At 51.4% G+C, this 20,672-nt stretch overlaps 6 protein-coding genes across 6 annotated transcripts; 2 read left to right on the top strand and 4 right to left on the bottom strand.

Moving 5' to 3' along the window:
- Positions 1-472: 472 nt before the first annotated feature.
- On the bottom strand, positions 473-8,042 carry GT037_002895 (nitrite reductase; the record flags this gene model as incomplete). The annotated part of the gene is made up of 8 exons (XM_038927942.1): positions 473-2,995; positions 3,044-3,583; positions 3,635-3,785; positions 3,840-4,132; positions 5,311-6,113; positions 6,165-7,260; positions 7,310-7,568; positions 7,621-8,042. 8 exons carry the CDS (start codon positions 8,040-8,042, stop codon positions 473-475), a joined length of 6,087 nt encoding a protein of 2,028 aa, XP_038789220.1.
- A 1,113-nt stretch (positions 8,043-9,155) lies between these two features.
- On the bottom strand, positions 9,156-11,333 carry GT037_002894 (p-loop containing nucleoside triphosphate hydrolase protein; the record flags this gene model as incomplete). The annotated part of the gene is made up of 1 exon (XM_038927941.1): positions 9,156-11,333. One exon carries the CDS (start codon positions 11,331-11,333, stop codon positions 9,156-9,158), a length of 2,178 nt encoding a protein of 725 aa, XP_038789219.1.
- A 60-nt stretch (positions 11,334-11,393) lies between these two features.
- On the top strand, positions 11,394-13,818 carry GT037_002893 (uncharacterized protein; the record flags this gene model as incomplete). The annotated part of the gene is made up of 2 exons (XM_038927940.1): positions 11,394-12,097; positions 12,147-13,818. The coding sequence occupies 2 exons, from the start codon at positions 11,394-11,396 to the stop codon at positions 13,816-13,818; spliced, it is 2,376 nt and encodes a 791-aa protein (XP_038789218.1).
- Positions 13,819-14,456: 638 nt separating this feature from the next.
- Positions 14,457-14,714, top strand: GT037_002892 (uncharacterized protein; the record flags this gene model as incomplete). Its single annotated transcript, XM_038927939.1, has 1 exon — positions 14,457-14,714. One exon carries the CDS (start codon positions 14,457-14,459, stop codon positions 14,712-14,714), a length of 258 nt encoding a protein of 85 aa, XP_038789217.1.
- Positions 14,715-15,274: 560 nt separating this feature from the next.
- On the bottom strand, positions 15,275-16,237 carry GT037_002891 (uncharacterized protein; the record flags this gene model as incomplete). The annotated part of the gene is made up of 1 exon (XM_038927938.1): positions 15,275-16,237. One exon carries the CDS (start codon positions 16,235-16,237, stop codon positions 15,275-15,277), a length of 963 nt encoding a protein of 320 aa, XP_038789216.1.
- A 1,404-nt stretch (positions 16,238-17,641) lies between these two features.
- Positions 17,642-20,386, bottom strand: GT037_002890 (uncharacterized protein; the record flags this gene model as incomplete). Its single annotated transcript, XM_038927937.1, has 1 exon — positions 17,642-20,386. One exon carries the CDS (start codon positions 20,384-20,386, stop codon positions 17,642-17,644), a length of 2,745 nt encoding a protein of 914 aa, XP_038789215.1.
- Between the last annotated feature and the right edge of the window lie 286 nt (positions 20,387-20,672).

The raw sequence follows: 20,672 nt of genomic DNA, 5'->3' as shown, positions 1-20,672 counted from the left end.
ACATTTGCGATCGAGTTAATGGCCATGCAGAAATGAAGACTATATTAGTGCCAGGAACTACATTGACGTCGCAGCCAATTTGAACCAAGTTGTAGGTACCACATGTATACCAGCACCATGGCTAAGGCTGACGTATCTACTATGTGTGATCATGCGCAGTCAAAAAGCCACTTGCCACCACTGAGACGAGAAACCCCTAACCCATAGTGCGGTTTTCTCCTGGCACTGCCATCATGCGGAGGCTGAGGCGATCGCACGATTCCGGAAACAACCATTAGAGCCGACGACGACAAGCAAGACTCTCATGTGTGGAGGCACTAGCATACTGCATCGAGAGTCCAACGTACAGCGCATGAGAACAAAACTGCAATCGAAAGAGTCATGTACCAATTCATCTACATATCCAATCATGGGAATCATACAACAAACACCACGACGCCAGGCCAAAAGCGCCCTGGATCGTACACGGGAGCTACCAGTCTAAGCCTCCAGCGCCCCTGTCTCCACCAGCGAGTATTTGCGCCGCCTTTGCCTTCTCCCCTAACCCACCCTCAAGATGAGAAACCTGCATCCCCTTCCTCCCTTTCAGTTGCAGCCTCTGCAACTTCTTATCCAGAGCAACGAATGGATCTTCTGTCTCGCTCTTCTTGATTTTGAACTTACTTGTACCAAGTACACTGTCCAGCTCCTCTACACTAGGCAACTTGACATACAGCCACCCATCACCGCGCTCCTCAATAGGGAAAACAGCGATGTTGACGCTCTCGTCGTTGGCGCATTTTCCTGCGTTGTCGCCCGATAGTTCGTAGTTGCGCTTATGGTACGGGCAGCTGACCCACAGTTTATTGTTGGCAAGATCGTCGCCGATGAGACCGTCGGAGAGGACAAAAGCACGCTTGTGCGGGCACATCTGCTGAGTACAATAGTACTTGCCACGGACCTTGAAGACAGCGAGTTGAGTGTCGCCGCGCTTGATGGCCTTACTATCACCTGTGTCGGCGTCTTTGAACTCTTCGGCTTTTACGAGGGGTTGCCAAGACAACTCTGTCCATTTTGTGCCACGGAAGTCTTCTGTGATCGAGTCTTTAGGCCAGTAGGATGGGCGTTCTTGACCACGCTCTTGGGTGGGTTCAATGGTGTCGACGATGGTCTCGGAAGTGTTTGCGAATTGTGAGAACCAGGAGCGCTTTTTGGGATCCTTGAGAACTTCGGTCCATTCGCAGAAGAAGGTACCAACAAGGTCTTCCATTTGCTTCTCTAGGTCTGCGCAGATGCCTAGCTTGTCTTCGAGGATGACCTCCTGTAAGTACTTGATGCCGCCGGGTAGGTTCTCCATCCAGCGCGCTGTCCGTTGAAGTTTGTCGGCTGTGCGAATGTAGAAAGACAGGTAGCGGTCGAGAATGGGCACTACATCATCCGGTGGGACGTCCTTGGCGAGAAGTTCCGAGTGTCGAGGCTTCGCACCACCGTTGCCACCTACGAAGATGTTGAAACCCTTCTCAGTAGCAATGAGACCAAAGTCCTTGTTCTGTGCCTCGGCGCATTCACGTACGCAACCAGATACTCCACCCTTGATCTTGTGAGGCCCACGGATAGACTTGTAGCGCTCTTCTAGACGCACTGCCATACCAACACTGTCGCCGATACCGAATCGGCACCACGTGGTTCCGACACATGACTTGACTGTTCTTAATGACTTGGCGTATGCGTGACCCGACTCCATTCCACCATCAATGAGTTCTTGCCAAATATCAGGAAGGTCTTGTTTCCGCGCACCAAACATATCGATACGCTGACCGCCCGTAATCTTGGTGTAGAGATTGTACTTCTTCGCGACGGTACCGATAACGATGAGCTTCTCTGGGGTAATCTCACCGCCAGAAACTCGGGGAACGACGGAGAACGTGCCGTTCCGCTGGATGTTGGCCAGGAATCTGTCGTTCGTATCTTGCAGACCTCTGTTGTTGACCTCCAGTAGATGTTTGTTGTACAGCGAAGCGACAATGTTTCCAATAGTCGGCTTGCAGGCTTCGCAGCCCAGGGAATTCGGATCTTTTCCAGCTTCCTTCATGACAGCGGCAAAGTCCTTCAAGCCCTTCACATAGATGATGTTGAAGAGATCGGCGCGAGAGTACTCGAAGTGTGGGCAAAGATGGTTCTTGACCTCGTTACCCATAGAAGCCATGGTCTTGTTGAAGATTGTTTGCACAAGTGGCATGCAACCTCCACATCCGGTGCCGGCTTTGGTGCATGACTTGACGTCGCCGATGCTTTTGCATGTTCCGTCCTTGGTAGCATTGACTACATCGTCTTTGGTGACGTTGTGGCATGAGCAAATCTGTGTGTCGCCAGATAGATCTGAACCGTCATCATCGCCCTTCTGTGCACCCACGATAAGCTCGCTTGGCGCCATCTCCAGCTGCTTCTGGTTCTTCACCAGCGGCACGAGCTTGATGTAGTCTTTCGTATCACCGATCATCATGCCACCCAACAAGTATTTCCCGTCCATGGTAAACAGATATTTTTTGTACACCTGCTGGAACGGGTCCTTGTAGGTCAGCGCCTTGACAGGTGGTGGTGCCGGCCCATCCGTCAGGTTCTTGACGCGATCTCTCGGCGTCGCTCCGTTGACCTCCTTTTTCTCAGCTCGTTGCCGTCCGGGCATATTCTTCGGTCCGTCGCGGTCTGCGAAGAAGTCACCGAAACTTGCCACTTCAACACCAAGCAACTTGAGCTTGGTGCTAAGGTCGGGGGCTTTGAATTTCCGGGGCGCATGCGCTTTCGCTTGAGTGAGATTGAAGGCAAGGACGTCTGCCATTTCGACACCGGGAGCGATGAGGCCGAACGTTTGGTTCTCCCAACTGGCACATTCGCCTACAGCGTAGATGTCGGTTTGCGAGGTTGCTAGGTTGGGTCCGACCACAATGCCACCTCCTCGATCAGCACATTTGATGCCTGCTTTACGGGCGAGCTCGTCTCGTGATTTGATACCAATCTGTCAGAGTCAGGTTCCGCCGCTGATTCAGAATTCAGGAGTACTTACCGCAAAGCATATACAAGAGCACTCCATCTCGTCACCATCCTCAAAGACAACTCCCTTAACGAAGTTATCCTCTGTGGTCAAGATCTTGCCCACTCTCTTGCTTAACATAACGTCCAAACCTAGGGCTCGGACCTGCTCAACAACCATACCACCAGCATCCCCATCCAATTGTCTTGACAAGACCCATCGATTCCGCTCAATGAGCTTTACTTTTGCGAAGTCTTCAAGGTCCATCATTGCATGTGCGGCTTCTAAACCTAGCAGACCACCACCTACGACCGCGCCTGTAGTACCTTTCCTTGTTGAGGAGAATTCAATGAGTCTCTGAAGGTCCTCTATTGTGCGGTATACGAAAACACCGTTTGCGTCGTGGCCGGGTGTATGTCGAGGAAGAAGGGCGTCGGATCCTGTTGCTAGTACCAAGATATCGTAGGGTACTGTTTCACCGGATGAAGTCTTGACGTTCTTTTCGGTGGAGTCGATCTCGGTAACGAGGGTGTTGAGGTGATAGTTCAATGAACCTTCCGGCATCGACGCATACTACACCCGGGTTAGCGATAAACGCCTTCTCTTGAATGTGCTGGAACATACCCATTCCTTGGGGTTAAGATATAAGTTCTCAACTTGCCGATGTTGGAAAAAGCTTGTCAAACCGACCCGGTTGTACGCAAGATGTGGTTCTTCACCAATAACTACAACATCATACTCTCTCCGCTTGACGTCATACTTCATGAGTTTCTCGCTTGGACAAAGTCAGTGTCTTCTTCTTGTTCAACTCAAAAGTTGATTGACTCACATGAACGCTATGCCCACCATACCCAATCCAACAACCACGATCTTCTTCCGTGGATGTTGATCGTTGATCTCGCCCTTCTTCTCTAAATCAGCTACCTTCTCAGGCAGCTTGTTGGCTTCCGCATCGTTCCACTCTGCATTGGAGATGTTTCCGTCCTTCGATCCCCATGTTGCTGTGATATGGCGGTCGCCGGGTGGTGAATGTGATTCGCCTGATGAGGGCTCGATGCCTTGTGTGACGATTGGCTCCGTCTCGGCCATGGTGTTATTTGAGGCTGGAGAAGCCTTGGGTATCTAAATGCTACAATGAAAAAGGTTGTGTTTGAAGCAATTCGTCGTACTAGTACACTCAATCAAGAGGGCACAAGATGATACCGCAGTCAGTAAGCATAAACTGTTTACTCCAAGAGGTGTAGGAAACTAGACTTGAGAGGAAAGGAATATGCAGAAGACAAGAGATAGCTCTTACGAGTAAGATCGATACCTAGTTGATAGACCTCAATACCTGCAAGCTACAACTCCGTGGCACGACATCTCCCGCAAGCTCACCCAACACGCTTCATCTCTCCCGCGCCAACCCTCGCGCCACAATGAGCATAGATAGCCCAACCACCGATCGAACCACTCATCACCAATCACGCGTGCCCCGCGGTGTTTACGGAAATGCATCGTGACGCAGCGGGGTTCTATAGTCCCTCCATGCCCATGCACTGGGCCTGCAGAGCGCATCCTAGCTCCCGTTCCGCGGCATGCTGTCAGAAGGCGTGTGAAAGCGACAAGGGTACACGAGCGCGTCCAGTCAAACAATTGACATTTCTCATTATCGTACAGAAATGCTGCAGGCACGAAGTTCTCCGTGGAGATTAGAAGAGTTCGCGTGATGTGGGCTCCCTGTGGAGACGCGTCGAGTGGCTGGACGTTCCTTATCGCAAGCTAGGTGGCTTGGCGACAAGGGTCCTGGCTCGCTTCGTTATCAGGATTGTCTTTCACGGAGATGCATTTTGGTGTCGCTAAGTTTCCGGCAGATGTCATTATACAGGTGATGTTTCGCTTGACGGTGATATGAGGGCAGGATCGAGATGGGGGAATGGAGTGCCATGTCATCGTTAATTAGTGCTCGTTTCTTGCAACGAGCTAGGACCTAGGACGCAATGTCGCTAGGTGCCATACTTGCGCCGCTCTACCATTAGGAACCTAGGAAGCTGATCACCTAGATATGCTGTATGGCTCGAGTTGAAGTCGTTGCGCGTTATTCTATGAGCCATGGCCCTATATACAGTAAGGAAGTCGAAATATGTGTATCCAGATGCTGTCCCCCCAACTCCAGACATTATGAACGAAGATGCCGAAATCCTGAGTTGCCTTTAGAAATGCGCTTATTAGAAGAACATCAATTCCTCATCGCTCCAGCCCTGCTCGTTTAACGCCTTGTGTGCAGCCTTTTCCAAAGCCTCCGGTCCGCAAATAAGCACCAAGCTCTCACCCTCATCTTTCACAAAATGTTCTTGCAGCAACGGCGCACCAATGCGCCCCCTCAAGCCTTGCCAGTCCTCTGGCCCTTGAGTCAACGTATACAGCAACTTGCACCTCTCTGCATTATCCTTCGCAAAGTTATCCAGGTCATCTCTGCACAGAATGTCCTCGACTAAGCGGTTGCCGTTGAGAACAGTGCAATGTGTGGTATCCTCTTTATCCTGCATGACAGCGCGCAAGACTTGGAAGATAGGCGTGATACCACTACCACCACAAACCATGAAAAAGCGCTTCACTCTCCTCTCCCTGCCATTGACAGCGCAGAGGCCACGACCAAGGTATTCAAACTTGCCGATCGGGCCTTTAAAATCAACCCAATGGCCTGTAGGAATAGAATCGAGTGCTTTCGTCATCTTGCCACCAGCACGGCCGGGAGTATCGGCATAGATTTTGATCAAAACGTCGCAGAATCCCTTCTGCGTCGTTTGACTGATGGGTGTGTAAGAGCGGATTATGGCCTCGCGGGTCACGGGGTCACGGAGACGGATCATAAGATGTTGGCCGGTGGGAAGACCAAGGGCTTGATCTTCGTGGTCGAGTTTGAAGCGGAAGATGCGTGTGTCCCAAGAGACCTTCTTCTTAGAGTAGAGGAGTGTTTTGCGCCATGTGCGGGAGTCAAGGAAGCTAGGCCGCGGCTCGTTGGATTCTTGGACGTGTTCACCTTCTGCTAGGACTTTACGAGATGCTTCGTCGAGAGTGCCGATATGGTAATCTGGCATCATGGCTTTGGCTGTCTCGCTATCTGCTTATTGTTAGCCGTCATCATCGGACTCCATGTTGCTGCGAAACTCACGGATTGCCATAAACTCGTCAGTGGCATCTAGGCCTGCAGCGCTGATAATGCTCTGCGCACCACCTGGATGACCTTCCAAGAAAGCAGTACCATCGTAGACTTCGCCGTTGACCACGAACCATGGGTTCTCGGCCTTGTCATGTTTCCGCAACTCATCGATCTCAATGGTCTTGTCGACACCATCCTTTGTCATCTTGATCTCCTTTGCCTCCTCGATAGCGGCATGCTCCGGCTCTTCGCCGCCAATCTTCTCACCCCAGTATCCGTTTGTCAGATTTCCGCCAACCTTTTTGACGCGCTCCATCCAGCCACCAGGCATCAGTGCGGGTTGTGTGGGATGCTCGAAGCGGAGAGTATTGTCTTCTTTATGTATGACAATCCGAAACCAAGGGTTGTTCATCATGCCCAGCACACTCCAGTACATATCCCTTGGTTGAACACACATCGCCTCGTCCATCACTCGCACCACAATGTCATCAGCCTCTTTTAGCTCGGCGGTGGCGATCTCTAGGTTCCAGAAACACCAGCAGAAGCTCGTCTCACGCCAATCCATGTCCAGTCTTCCACCGTAGAGTTGTCGGTCTTCAAATGCCCTGTACTTGTCTTCTGCGTAGTCGATCTTCGCGAGTCGCCATGTCTTTCCCTTATCCAAAGAAAGTTCGCAGCGTGTTACACGTCGTCCACCCCCACTATAGGCATAGCCGCGGACATTGTACGATTCAGGACTCGAAGAGAGGGTTAGCTTCTCTTCATGTGCAGGGCATGCAATGGCTGAATTGGGCGACAGGTCATAGATGGCGTAGCGATCGTCCATCCACCATTTCGTATTCTTGGCTGCCTCGTCTGGGTCGACTGTCGTAGGTAGTACGCGGTTATCGTAGATGTGATACCAGTTATCGCTGGGCTCAGCCGTGATGATCAGCTTCTTCAGCCACTTCACACTTCGACCACCAATCTGACCTGGTATCACAGCTCTTAACGGCTTGCCATGATCAGGTTTCAGCATCTCGCCATTCATTTTATGCGCCAACATGATACCCCGATTTGGGTCCATGACCCAGTTGAGCTTGACGGAAGTGCCATAGTATCCGTTAGGCTGTGCATAGTGTTAGATCTCGTATGTTGACCATCGACATGTGGCTTACAAGTTTGTCAGCACCTTCCATACACACGTATTTCGCTTTTCGCAATGGTTTCGCTCGCTCGATAATGTCTTTCATAACCACACCAGTGAATAGTGCTGTTGAAACACCTGCTGGGCCCCATGAGAAGCCCTTGCTCTTCCTCACTACATTCTGCTCTTTCCGTCTGTTACCAGCACAGACCAAAGTGACAGGATATGTGACGTTTTCGTATTCTTCCAGCAACTGTCGTAGAGTAATTTTGAGGGGATTCGCTACTAGACTATACGAGATTCAGATTCATGATGTCATTCTACACTTGGACGATAACATACCCTTCGACCGAGAACTCCCAATCCAGACACTCGGCGTCATGTACCTCCGGGACTGCACCATGGTTTCGCACATAGAACAGTTCTGGGCTGGTCAGGAAACCCTCATTGAATAGGTCCGTCAATGGTGCTTCGGTGTTGAAAGGGTGAACGCCCGTTAGCCGGATTAGTCTCGGATCTCGTGGCACATGCGCATCTGGTGTAGGCTTGTCGACATCCAGAACTTGAGGTGGGGTATTCGCTGGTGGTGGAAGCGGAAAATCTGGTTCTGACGTCGAAGTGGTGGACTTGCTGTCATCTCCGTCTACCGTCTCTGGCGGCGATGGCGGTAATTGTATCGACTTCGAAGCAGCATGTGGCTGTGGTTGGTGTTGATTTGCAGGAGGTATGGGTACTCCCGCCTTGTTCTGAGTCGCTACGCTCATGATGCGTGGCTGAGAGATGCGGTACTGGAACTTGGAATGGATTCAGTGGATGGGTATGGCGCTTGCACTAAACGGGACGACTCTTCCAACCAAAAAGTTACGACAGGTTCATCAAGTTCTGATGGTGCTGCGAAAAGGGTATTGGAAAAGAAAGCAATAGACGACACGATGCTGAGGCTCCAAATAGGATCGAACCGGACAAAAGGCAGGAGTTGCAATCGGGGTATCTGGAATTGCAGATACTAAGTCAAACCCAACGTGTTCTAAGAATGTAGTGGCACCCTTCAATCAGCTAGTGGGACCAGTCAACGTTGTAGTCAACGTCAGTCGCTAAATGGTAATACCGCGGAAACTCTACCTCGATCTGTGGGGAAATCCTCGAATCATGCATTCCGTCATCATCCTAGCTCTCATCGAACGCCAGGCTCTGATCATCTCGAATTACTTTACACACTCGCATGCGACCTTATCTCTGACGTTCGGATTGGGAATAGCGCACGATATGTGTGGCAAGGGAGTAAGCGGGCCTTGATGACACTAAGAAATGTTCCTGGCCGGACACGGGTAGGCTGGATTTGGTGTGGGGGCTCGGCTTTCCCATGTAGATCCGGCATCTTTCCAGCGGAGATGTCAACACATGAACAAATTATCTCTCTGTGGAGATGCTTGACCTACACAATCTTTGACACATCTTGAAATGCTGTAGTCGCCAACATCGTGCAAATTCTTAGAACTCTGTAGTGCTTACGGGGCGAAGTTCTGTGAGACCAATCTCTCGTGTAGACTGTGCATGCGACCATTGCGAACAGCCGGCCGAGGACAAAGTTGTGATCATCGTCCTTTCGTGTAAACGCCAAAGGCCTCGGAGAAGCCTCGGTTGACCTTTTGTCGCATGCGAAACAGACGGGTCGAAAATAAGCATTTCCGGAGAGACTGGCTGGTGTACTAGATTTCGGTGCTTGAGGCTGAATATCTCCGCGGTCCCAAGGGAGCTGCGCGCGCTTGCCGAGACTAGCCACCTGGCGTAGTCTGAGCCTCTAAATTATTCCCGCAACACCTCAGTCGTGTGTAGAGAAACATACTTTTGCCGGACATGTGCAAAGACCTAGCTGTTCACCCAGCAAGCTTTTGCTTGAGCGTTGGACCTTGCTCCAAAGGCCCAACTTTTACTTGTCCCTGGAGTCGTTGCTGTATCGTCTCTGCGCGAGCTTTCATGCGCTGTTCGGTCCTTTCTTTTACATTGGCTTTGGCATATCGACCCTTGACTCCATGTTTAAGACGCGTGATCATATCACCCGCTTTGCCCTTGCTGAGATCCTCCGGTTTCAATTGGTCTTCTCGCGGGCGGAATTTGTTGAGGAAGTCAACTTGAGCTTGTGATGCACGACCCCGACGCCATGGCTGATGCTTTGAGATGTAGAAGTGTTTAAAAGCTTCACTCGCGTACGTATCAGCTGCGTGGACAACGTGATCAAAAGAGTCTCCTTCTGCGATGACACGCGGTGTGCCATAGGGACTTTTGACGATCCTATTCATCGGGAGCTTCCAGTAATACCTCGCTCTAAAGTGACCTTCAATGTCGTCGGATGGCTCAATGACTAAGTAGTTGCCAGTGTTGCCAGTGAGGACGTACTTTCCATCGCCAACACCGACCCAAGCATTCTGGCTAATGTTACGTATGTATTGATCGGCGGAAGTGTCTGCTATTAGATCGTGCACAGAGTCATACTCGGTGAAGGAGATAGTGCCAGGTAACTTCTTCGCAACCGTTCTTTTCTTGAGGTCAGAAGCCTCCTGTTCACGTTGCTTTTCAGATTGCTTCGTCTCTTTGAGCTTCTTCATGGCTCTGGTGTCTGCTTCGTCAATGATTTCATCTGGATCAAGGCCGAACAATGTAGGTGTTGACACTACTCCAGTGCTCAGTGCGGCGACCATGTCGATGATGTGGCAATTCTGCTTTCCCTTATGTAAACGCATACCACGTCCGATCATCTGGACAAGAAGATTTCGAGACTTTGTGGGGCGAGCTAGCAGCACGCAATCAATATTAGGAATATCCGTTCCTTCTGTAAAGACACCACAGTTTAGCAGCACCGGAAACTCGCCGTTCTTGAAAGCGTCGATGCGTGCGCTGCGGATCTTTGCTGGTGTGTCACCAGTGACAAATTGAGCATTAATCCCGGATGCCCGGAATCTAGCGGTAAGGTCGGTGACATGGCTAAGGTCAACACAGAAGATGAGAGTCGAGTGCCGGTCCCTTGCCTTGGCTCGCCATGTCTTTACAACGAGCTCGTTGGTTTCCTCGGTGTTGATTACTGTAGAGAGGGCACCGGTCTGGAAGTCGCCACCCACGCCAGAGCCCACTTTGGTCAAGTCGGCCTTGATTTGGACAGTGGTAAAGACAACATCAGAAAGCCAGTTTTCGTCAATCATGTCTACGTAGTCGCGGTGGTAGACGATGTGGTCGATGGCAGACCCAAGCTTCCTGCCGTCGAAGCGTGAGAAGGTAGCCGAGACGCCGACTAGGGCAGGAGCCTTTATTTGAGTCCAGTCAGCTTGATGTCTCAATCCAAAGTGCTCCAAGACATCGAGATATGTCTGGCTGACGATGTGGTGTGCCTCGTCTACCAGTACAAGCTTGTACCGTGAGGGGTCAAACTTATTCAACCGTTCCCCCGATGTGATGCTCTGTATGGAGGCGACGGTGATGTCGGCGGCACCCGAGGCCTGATTGTTGCCCATTTCGATGTCTACATGCTTATCGGGGTATGCGAGACTGCAATGGCGGGCGGCTTGCTCGACGAGTTCGCGGCGATGGGCGAGAATGAGCGTCTGAGAAGCGTCGCCATTGGCGGGTATGCGATGGATGAGGTGGGTGAATATGACGGTTTTGCCCGAGCCGGTTGCCAGAGAGACACCGAGACGCTTGTGTCCGGCATTGAGGTAGGAAAGGACAGCTTGTATGCAGTCTTCCTGATACTCGCGTAGTTGGATCTTGGGCGGCGGGGGAGGCGGCGGCGGCGGCGGCGGTGGTGTTGGCGAGCTGGCAACCACGTTCCGGCGTGCATGAACAGGCATGTAGCCTACTCGCCTGCAGTGTCTCAACGCATGTTGGGCGAGAGGGAACATCAAGACGCGCTCCAGGGTTGCGTGGAAGCGAAGATGTCGCGAAGTCACGATGCATGACGCAGGTCCAAGGCGGGCTGCGTCGTGTGGTAGGCCGAGGCCGAGCCCCACCCAAAATGTTGCCAGCCGTCTTGATCCAGTCTTCACCTCTTCACCCTTCACCATGGCCGCTCAGCACATATGCCACAGAGGTCCAGAATACGCGTCTGACCCGCCGCATCCGCCATGAGTTCCGCGTCCGACTACAAGCATTCCGAACCGTCAGAAGATTCTAGCCATGAAAGCTCGCAGCCGCCTACAGTGTCTCACACACGGCAGAAGCGACGCCGCCTAGAGTCGATCGATCCTGCCCGTGTACGCAAATACTATCTCGAGGGAAAGTACAACGACGCCTACCGCGTGCTGTTCAACGAGGACGTGAACCGAGCAGCGGCGCGCTTCGAGACGCACCCCGACAACTTCCAATACTACAACAGGCAGATTGGCGCATCAAACTGGTCGCCAAGCGAACAGGCCGTCTTCTTTGGGGCTCTTGAGCGACTAGGAAAGGACGACATTGCCGGCATAGCAGGTGCTATCGGCACCAAGACCATACCAGAGACGCAGGAGCTACTTTTACTGCTCCACGATGCTGCCACAAAGCAGAGCGATGCCAAGTTGACGCTTCGCCACGTCCCCGCTGCCATCGAGCTGAGCGACGAGTGCAACGAGCAGCTGCACGTTGCGGCCGAGGCTTTGGCCTGGTTCCAGGAGGTCTTCGAGGCAAACCAGGAGCGAGACAAGTTCGGCGACCACTGGCTAATCACGCCTGCGGTAGCTGACAAGATCGAGAGCGCACTCGACACCCGCAACCTGCGAGCCACATCATCACCGCTTGCGAGCGAGTCAGAGCCAGAACCTTCGCGAAGGGGTGGCAGAGTAATCATAGGGTACTTACAAACTATTCACGATAAAGATGAGTGTGCTGACATGTGCTAGAGCATGTACTTCATGCAAAAAGTTCAAGCAAAAGTGCGATCGAGCAACACCATGCGCCAACTGCGTGCGACGAAATACGGGCGAATGTATCTATCCAGAGCAATCCATCAAACCCGAGACGAGCGATCAATTTGACAACAGATCGAAAAAGCCCAAGCCCAAGGCTGGTATCCTCCAAGACATTCCCGAAGCCAGTCTACTACAGCCACAGGTTATGCTCACCCTCTCCAAGACACTGTTCATGAACCGCTCGCCAACAATACCCTCGCCCTGGCCACACTGGTCTGAATACACCTCTGAGTTTGCTCAAGAACCAAGCATCTATCGTAGCGCCTTCAACGATCTCCACACCCTGGTGGTCTCCGTCACCAAGCGGCTTGTACAGACGGCTATTATACAAGCAACTTCACGTCTTCGAGCACAAAGACAGCGAGTAAAAGGCCGTGTCCCCCTAATAAAGCGAAGAGACGCCTTGACTGCTATCGATGTTGTAGGCATGCCACGGAACAGTCAGGAGAGATGGCGAGGAGTAGCCAGACGATGTGCGTTGAGAGTGTACGAAGGCAAATGGTCACGTTACCGACGTAATAAGACCAGGCGAGAGGTGCCATGGGACGAATTCGAGCGAATTATGACCCCAATTGAGCCGTCAGCAGAACTCTTGACCACAGACGCAGAGATGTCTGGCAATGACAACGCCGGTTTCAGTGCAAGAGCAAAGCGGAGCGGAACACCGCTTCCTATGGATCAACTGGGGCTATCGGATTCCGACGATGAATCACTCCTCGAAGATAGCGCACCTCCTTCCCGAAGCACATCCCAGCCCAGAAATACTGTAGATCAGCTTGCAAATTCACCACCGGCCACGGATTCCGAGAAGCATGGACCCCAAAAGTTGACGTTGGCCGACTTTGATCGAGAGACAAGTCGAAAAGAGGAACAAACCCTCTGGAAAATGCTTGGTCTTGAGCCAGTCATCAAAGCTGAAGAAACAAATATCGATCGAGATAGCTACGAGGAAGATCTAGATGAAGACGAAAAGATTAGAACAGTGCCCGATGGTTGGCGCTCTTGGACAAGTTGTCGTGCAGAATGGGAGGAACTCGGCACACCTCCACCTGAATTTGCCTTTCTGGCAAACCAGAAACCTCTTGACGTCCCGCCTATTCTTCAAGGAGACGCTTCAGACACCACCGAGTCTACCTCCGACAGTGACACTAATGCGCCGACGCAAAGGCCCAAGCCTCAGAGTAAGCCGTCAATTCAACGAACGATCGAATTGCATACCCGTGGCACTCACGCTTATGCTGCTCTGCAAGGACGAAGCTCAGAGCCTGTCAGATCTACAAGCCGAACCGGCTCTCAGGACAATGACATCAGCGACGAAAATGCAGACGTCCGTAGACTACCTCGACCGCCCATCGAACTTGTTAGGAGGAAGGAATCACCAATTTCAGAATTAAACGATGATCCGAGCGACAGCGGCGAACAGCTGACGCAGTCGATTGGAATCAAAAGTAAGCCAGTTCCTATCGCATCATCAAGCGATGAAGGAAGTGATATCGAGATGGAGCAACCCATACAGTCGATTGAAACCCGCGATGATCCGTTGCATGCAGTGTTGTCTTACGACGAGCCGAAAGAAATGGATTGGGGGTCGTTCATCGACTAGTTCTTACCGTATCTAATCATATCCTAAAATCAAGTCCATCTTGTTTAAACGAGCGACATGCTTTGTGTAAGCTGAAGTTATTGAGATGTAGTATGCAATGTCGAGTTACATGACTGGACACCACGTACTGGAGAGCAAACGTCCACTTCAGCCGTTTGTTGAGTCACTCACCCACATTCCTATTTTGTCGCATGTTCCCATCCACTCGAATGCTCGCACGTCATGCTCTTTAGTGAGTCCTCTTGTATGGTCAGTGGCTGTCAATGCGCTAATGGAGCCAGCATGCACATTAGTGACACACCCGGTGAGCAGGCGGGTGAATTGTACATTACACCTAAGAACGGGTCAAGCTCGATATCAAATCAGTACTAGGCACTAGCACTATCGCCGAAAGACCACGACCAGTCCTTTCACTACAGCTATAATGCCGGACGCACCAATACTAGACAGAACAACACATATCGCTGCTCAAACATTGATGCATTTGGTCCACTTCTCCACGGCCCCAGACTTGCACAAGATTCCTCCTCTGACCTTTCTATTCTCTAACCATACCACAACTTGAATAGAGTCTCATCACCTTGACTTTACTTTACCAACTTCCAACTTCCAACCCCACTAGTACTCAGATTTCCAACATGAACTTCTTCCCAACCATCCTCATGGTCCTAGCCGCCCTCGCTCCTCTCACGATGGCTAATGCTGGTCACAAGGAGCCAGGAAAAGACCCAAGCAAGGAGCCGAGCTGTGGCGCTCCCTTTTGTAAGCGGGCTGAGGCTCTGGCTCGAGCCAAGGCTTCTGTCCTCGCTGAGCATGAGGCAAAGATGGCGGCTATTGCTATGCCTACTGCTACTTCCAATGTCGCGGGTTCTGAGGCAAGCAGTCTGGCTGACTAGCTGAGATGGATGACGGGTAAGTCATGGTTGTCGTGAGATGACCAAGTGTTTGGCTTACTGGCAACAGATTGATGGTGTCCATCACCATGTCGGCTTCGGGGGCAATGCCTTGGGAATGAGGATATTTGTGGAGCATCACGATCTCTCTTTGGGGGTTGATTCGTCTTGGGCGGAGCCTCACTTAAGGTGATGTACTGGAATCAGCTTTGGTCGGTGGTAATTTGACTTGACTGGCGGCTATACCGGCTCTTTCGGGTGGAGCTTTCAATGTGTATGGAGCTATAAGTGGTGATTTCACGGAATCATGAATGTCCAATAGCTCACATTTGACACCCTCGTCATAAAATGTTTCTTACCATACGGAACCCGAATAATGATAAATTTCCGTTCGTAAAGACGATAGGCTGACGCGGTGGTAAACAACGACTGGCTTAATCACGACAATTCTTTGATCAATCTGCCGTCGTTCAGGCAAGGTCCCCTGCTCTATGATGAGTCCGACTCGCGCATGTCCCATTTGCAAGACTGTCTGTTTTTATTGATGGGAAGCACAGTGAGTTTCATGTGCCGTTCCGAATATGTTCAACCTTAGTATCAATCCTATGCATACAACTCCACTCGTCCAAGTAGAGTTCCTGCACCAAATTGACACTACCAAACCACTTCTCGCCCAGTCCAGCGCCTGGCAGATCCGGATTGAGCTTGAGTTCCTTAGTATTGCCAGTCGCTGCCCCATATTGTTCAAAATGCTTCAACGAGTCGATGGCCCATACCATTTGCTCGTCGTCGCGGTAATGCTCCTTCAGCCTTGCGCGCCTGATGTCCTTCCGTATCTCAGCTTCGGCGGTCGACCAGGGGGGTGGGTAATCGGAGGGCATGAGCTTGTCGCCCTTCTTGAGCCGCGCATTGTTGGCTTGCATCTTCTTCGCCGTCTTGATATGCCACTCGTCTTTCAAGACACGGAGTCGTTCTCGTTCGCGGAAGAAGAGCTGCAGCATGCTCTTCCAGTCGAATTCGATCTCGCGGGCTGTAACATCAATGCTGAGGCCTGGCAACTCGGTATCGTTCACCAAATTCCCAATGCTGATTGTGTAATTGGGCATCTCAGCCTTCCAGTTCTTCACATTCTCTTCCCATCGACGTGTGACTTTATGGTAGTGCTCACGATCTTTCTTTCCCTGCCCTTTCTCCGAGTCAATATCTGGTCGCTCATCTTTGAACCAAGCTACAGTCTTATCTTTGCCTTTGCCGCGTCGCGCGAGCCTTGTAGACACCTCCGGCCGTTTACTCTTCCCACCCAGGTTGTACTTTTCGAGTTGAAAGTCTATTTGTATTTCCTTGAGGAAGTGTTCGCCGAATGCATGCTCGACGCACGCGCGGAGTGTTGGAGAGACGCGTCGGACGACGTTCCAAAGGTGGGCAAGGTCGGTATGATAGCGGAAGACGTTGATCCACACCTCAGCCGGTAGAGATGGACAGTATGTTTCACGTGCAGTAACACGGCGTGGAGCTTTCGAAGCCATTAGGACTCTGACGCCAGGGGCCTTTGAGCTACATGATGCTTCAACCACTGCCAGTCTTGTGCGAGCCGCGTTGAAGCCCAAGTTCGCGAGTAATGCTAATGACGTAAGCTGACCTCACATGACTCTAGCATCGTTGAAGCTCCCTCCTTCCCCCAATGCTTCATGCATAGGCTTCGCTGATAGGATATCAGGCTAATAATGCGGACATCTGCAAAAGACAAGCTACATACGCCAAACATGCGATTAACTCAGCCTTACACTCTAGACTTTGCATGCTAGTAAAGAAAAAAAAACCCTACTGCCCGTTGCTTGGAGTTTTCGTACTTACCACTTGACCAAACACCTTCCTACTCGACTACGGCCCGTACCAGCTACTTATCACCGTCTTGTCTCCGGTACTGATCTTGCCTTGACACACGTCCGCATGTCTTTCGTACGGTTGTCAGGCCTGTATGTTATGTGCATTCTTTTCTTTCGTATTCCCACTCAAGCTTTCAACGACACAACCACATATATAACCAAACACACAGGATGGCATAATAGCTCAGCGGAGCGCAGCACAATGATGATTCTTTGAAGCTGCTTGACAACCATCTCCGCCTGTACTTGGACCTTCCTTAGCCTTCCGGGAGCAAGACGAAAGGCTGTGCGAAGACACATGGGCGTGCTTCTTGCCCAACACAGGATGAAGAGGCAATAGGCGCAGTTTTCACTACGGTGACCAAACATATCTAGCAAATTGGTATTATACCATCAGCTTAGTTGACTGTAAGGCTATACTCACAGGCACCTAAGGCATCTATCCATCAACACACTCAACGAACGTTTTGGATGTCACTGACTTGGAGGCATTTCAACGTAAGAATATCGCATGTAAACAGGAAAATACTAATATGTAGAATCTATCGTTCTATCTTTGACAAACTACGAATACACCGGCGCTTTTACTTCCTTAAGCGCCGGTGAACGAACGTCCAATCTGTGTTCGTGTTGCCACATTCCCTTCTGTTTCCCATCCCAAAAGTAATGTAGAACAAAAGCCACCCAAGCCTGATTCATTACCACGAAAGCAAGACAACAAAAGTGACAGACGGGCTCAGCCCTTCCGAACGAACAGAAAAAACAAGAGTAGGGTAAAGACAAAATACATGAAGCGTAAGATAGATAGAATACAACGAAGAAGAAATTACGAAGACAACGAACATGAGAAAGGACAATCGAGAGCAATGACGATATAGCAGATTGGTATCGCGCGACAAGCAAGAAATTTTATCGGTCGGCATGACAGGGACGTAAGAAAAGGCGTGACGACGTGAACGACCATCCTGGCAGTTGTTAATCCTCCTCTTAAAAAACAATCCGAACGCCAGCGGGTATAGACAATATTGATAGTAGTAACATTTTTTAGATTGCCGAAGCACGTAACGCAGCTTCCGGTGGTGTAGGCGGCAACGGCATAGTGGGTGGAGGAGCTGGAAGACCCATGCTCGGTGGCGGTGGGGGAAGTGGCATATTAGGTGGAGGAGTGGGCGAAGTTATGTTGCGTGGTGGCGTAGGCAATGCCTTATTTGGTGGTGGTGCGGGTGGTGGCAGTCCCATAGATGCTATACTACGTCTGGGTGTAATGGTCTTTTGTTGTGCGAACGCCTGCTGTCTCAGCGCTTCAATGCTGGGTGTTGGTCTATGCGCCGCAGCGTCTGACGCGGAAGCAGGTGCATTAGACATTCTTCGGCCGGGAACGAATGATGGCGTAGATGCAATGGCACGGATTGGGCGGGATGACAGGAATGGCGCGGGGTCAGCAGAACGGATCTGAACTGAAGCAGGACGGCGCAGAGCTTGTGATGCTTGAGCAGAATGTAGACCATGAGGGGTAGTGGTGGGCTGCATGTTCGAAGCTGCCGAAGGTGGCCTTACGGGCGCAGTTACGGATCGGTTCATGTGGACACCCAGAGGCAAAGGCGAGGGTGTGGGCGATGGCGTAAGAGAAGACTGTCGCCTCGCTACGACTGTGGATGAATCGCCATGTTGTGCTTGTGGTCGTACTGGGAATGGTCGTAGAAAAGGTTTTGGTGAAGCAGAAGTTCGACGCCGAGTCTTGGAATCGCCAGCAGTAGAAGCGTACATGGGGGCTGGACCCATCATTGATTGACGTTGAGCAGGAGGCGGGGGTACTGGGGCAGGGTCCTTGGGCGGTGGAGAGATTGCGTCCCGTCGTGGTAGCACACTGTATGCATGCGCATTGAACCGTACCGGACTATCTTCTCGAGTTGATAGAAGATCGTTGTCATCAGCCTGACCAGATACTTCGGTCTTCAATTGAGGAGGCGATGAGCGTACAGCATCAGTAACCTGCGCGGTAGCGGGCGGAGCATCGGCTTTGTTTGGGGCTGTGTCCTTCTTTAGTGGTGCCGCTGGACCTGCAACGAAAGGCTGGCCTAATTCTGGGACAGTTGGGGAGACCGGGTTGTACAGGGAGTGTCGTTTACTCGTAGAGGTTGTTGTCACAGTCTGGCTCAAGTCCTCATTTGTGATTGGCAAAGGCTGCATTGACCTGCGGCGAGACGACATGGTGTTGTTGGGATTCATGTGGAACGACCGTAGAGACATTGCGCTCCGGAGAGGCTCACTATCCCCAGTCGCAGTAAACTCCTCTTTGAGGGGCGAATGTGGTGCTGGAGATGACTCTCGCGAAGTATTGCGAGTGCCGGCACCTGATGCTGACGTAGCTGTTGACATGAACGAGTATCGTGATCGTCCACGAAGCTGATCCAACTGCACCTGATGCTGAGAGACAGGCGTCGAAGCGACAGATGACATCTCCACTGAAAGACGGTTGCTGGTATTAAAGCGAGCGGACTGCCCACTAGACGAGTCGATACTGTTCTTTGTTTGATCGTTCTGGTTCGCTTCCCACTCAGAGGCTACAATCTTTGGCGACGTGGAATGCTGTGATTCAACTGGCACAACCCTGCTGACGATGTGTGGGTCCCGATTGACTCTGTATCGATGACTGGTAGTCTCTGATGAGTTCTTTCCATTGGAGTCATCAGTAGAAGAGGACGCTCGAGCGAAGTCATCCTTTGCCTTCATGCCGCCAAGGTTGTCGATCTCCTTTCGCACAATGGTCATCCACTCGTCCATCTCTTCCGCGCTCTCGAGAACCAGAAGGAAGCTTGTGGCTGACTTGCGCATGGTAGCATTCTGTGTTCGTAAGCGAGCAAGAAGAGAGTTCTTTGGCCCTGACTCGAATGTTCCGTCATCGCTGGCGTGACTGGAAATCTGTAGCACCCAGTGCTTGCCAGGTATAAGATCGCACGCAAAGGCCGCTGATTCCTTTCCCAGCTTTAGCACTTTCTCAGGCAGACGATCGAAAGCCCCATCACCAGCGTACTGGAGCACGAATCCTGCAGTAACCAAGATGTATATTTTGTTGACAAGTTCTGGAGTCTGGGGATTCAACACAGAGTTGGACATAAGACGCTTGTGTGTCTTCTCCAGCTTCTTTGTCTCTGTACCGTTCTCTGCGATTGTGGAAAGGTCGCGCTGATTGTCCATTTTCTCGCGTATCGACTCGGCTTGTTGCCTTTGACTCTGTGATCTCATCAGGATCTCTGGAGCGAATACACATGCTTGTACAGTGGCATGCTTCAAAGATTGTGGGAAAGCCTGAAACAGCGGAGGGGGGTCCCAATTTCCAAATTCGTGATGTTGTACAGCTGGTCGCATGGACATGGGTCGGAACATCTGGCTTGAGCGTGCGCGAATAGTCTGTTGAGCGGGCGGGGAAGGGTTCTGTCTCAGGGAAGACTTCGGTATGGAAATAGGTTGAGTAGGTTTAGGCGGAGTCTGTGGTCGCATTGGTACTGCAAGGCCGACTTCGGTATGTCCACGAGCCTTCTCTACTTTGGGTCGACTGAAGAGGCTGAACAGCGACATCTTAGATGTTACGCGTTCCAGCTTCTTGGCGGGTACTATTGATGGGGTCTGAGATGCTACGGACGGTGACCGTACAACCGGTTCCTGGAGGTTCGCAGTGGATCGAGCGAAGCGCCATCGGGAGTTCATCGACGAGTTGTGAGTCTTGTTTCGCATGTTGCCGATGGGATTGGACGAGGCAGCGTAGATCTGGCCAGAAAGATCGGACATGACGGGCGACCTTGGCTTATGAAGCCGGTAGAGTACAATTGACTTCAGAGCAACGTTGGGCTAGGCGGAAGACGTGGACGGGTAATCCAGGTCGTGCAAATTGGTCGCACGCGCGGTCCAAGTTGTTCCTAAAGACCCTGACAGGGTAGGCTTGCATTCAGTGTAAGCAAGATCTCGGACCGATGTCAAAGTATGTAAATCGTAGGAAGTGGTTTATGGTTGGAGTAGAAGTTTGTCGAGTATCGTGAGATCAGTGCGTCGGTAGAGAATGTGGAGATTGCCAGGT

Source organism: Alternaria burnsii, assembly GCF_013036055.1.
Source record: "Alternaria burnsii strain CBS107.38 chromosome Unknown 746, whole genome shotgun sequence".
Classification (NCBI taxonomy): domain Eukaryota; kingdom Fungi; phylum Ascomycota; class Dothideomycetes; order Pleosporales; family Pleosporaceae; genus Alternaria; species Alternaria burnsii.
The sequence above is the reverse complement of the archived record's forward strand: the minus strand, read 5'-3'. Positions and strand labels throughout refer to the sequence as shown.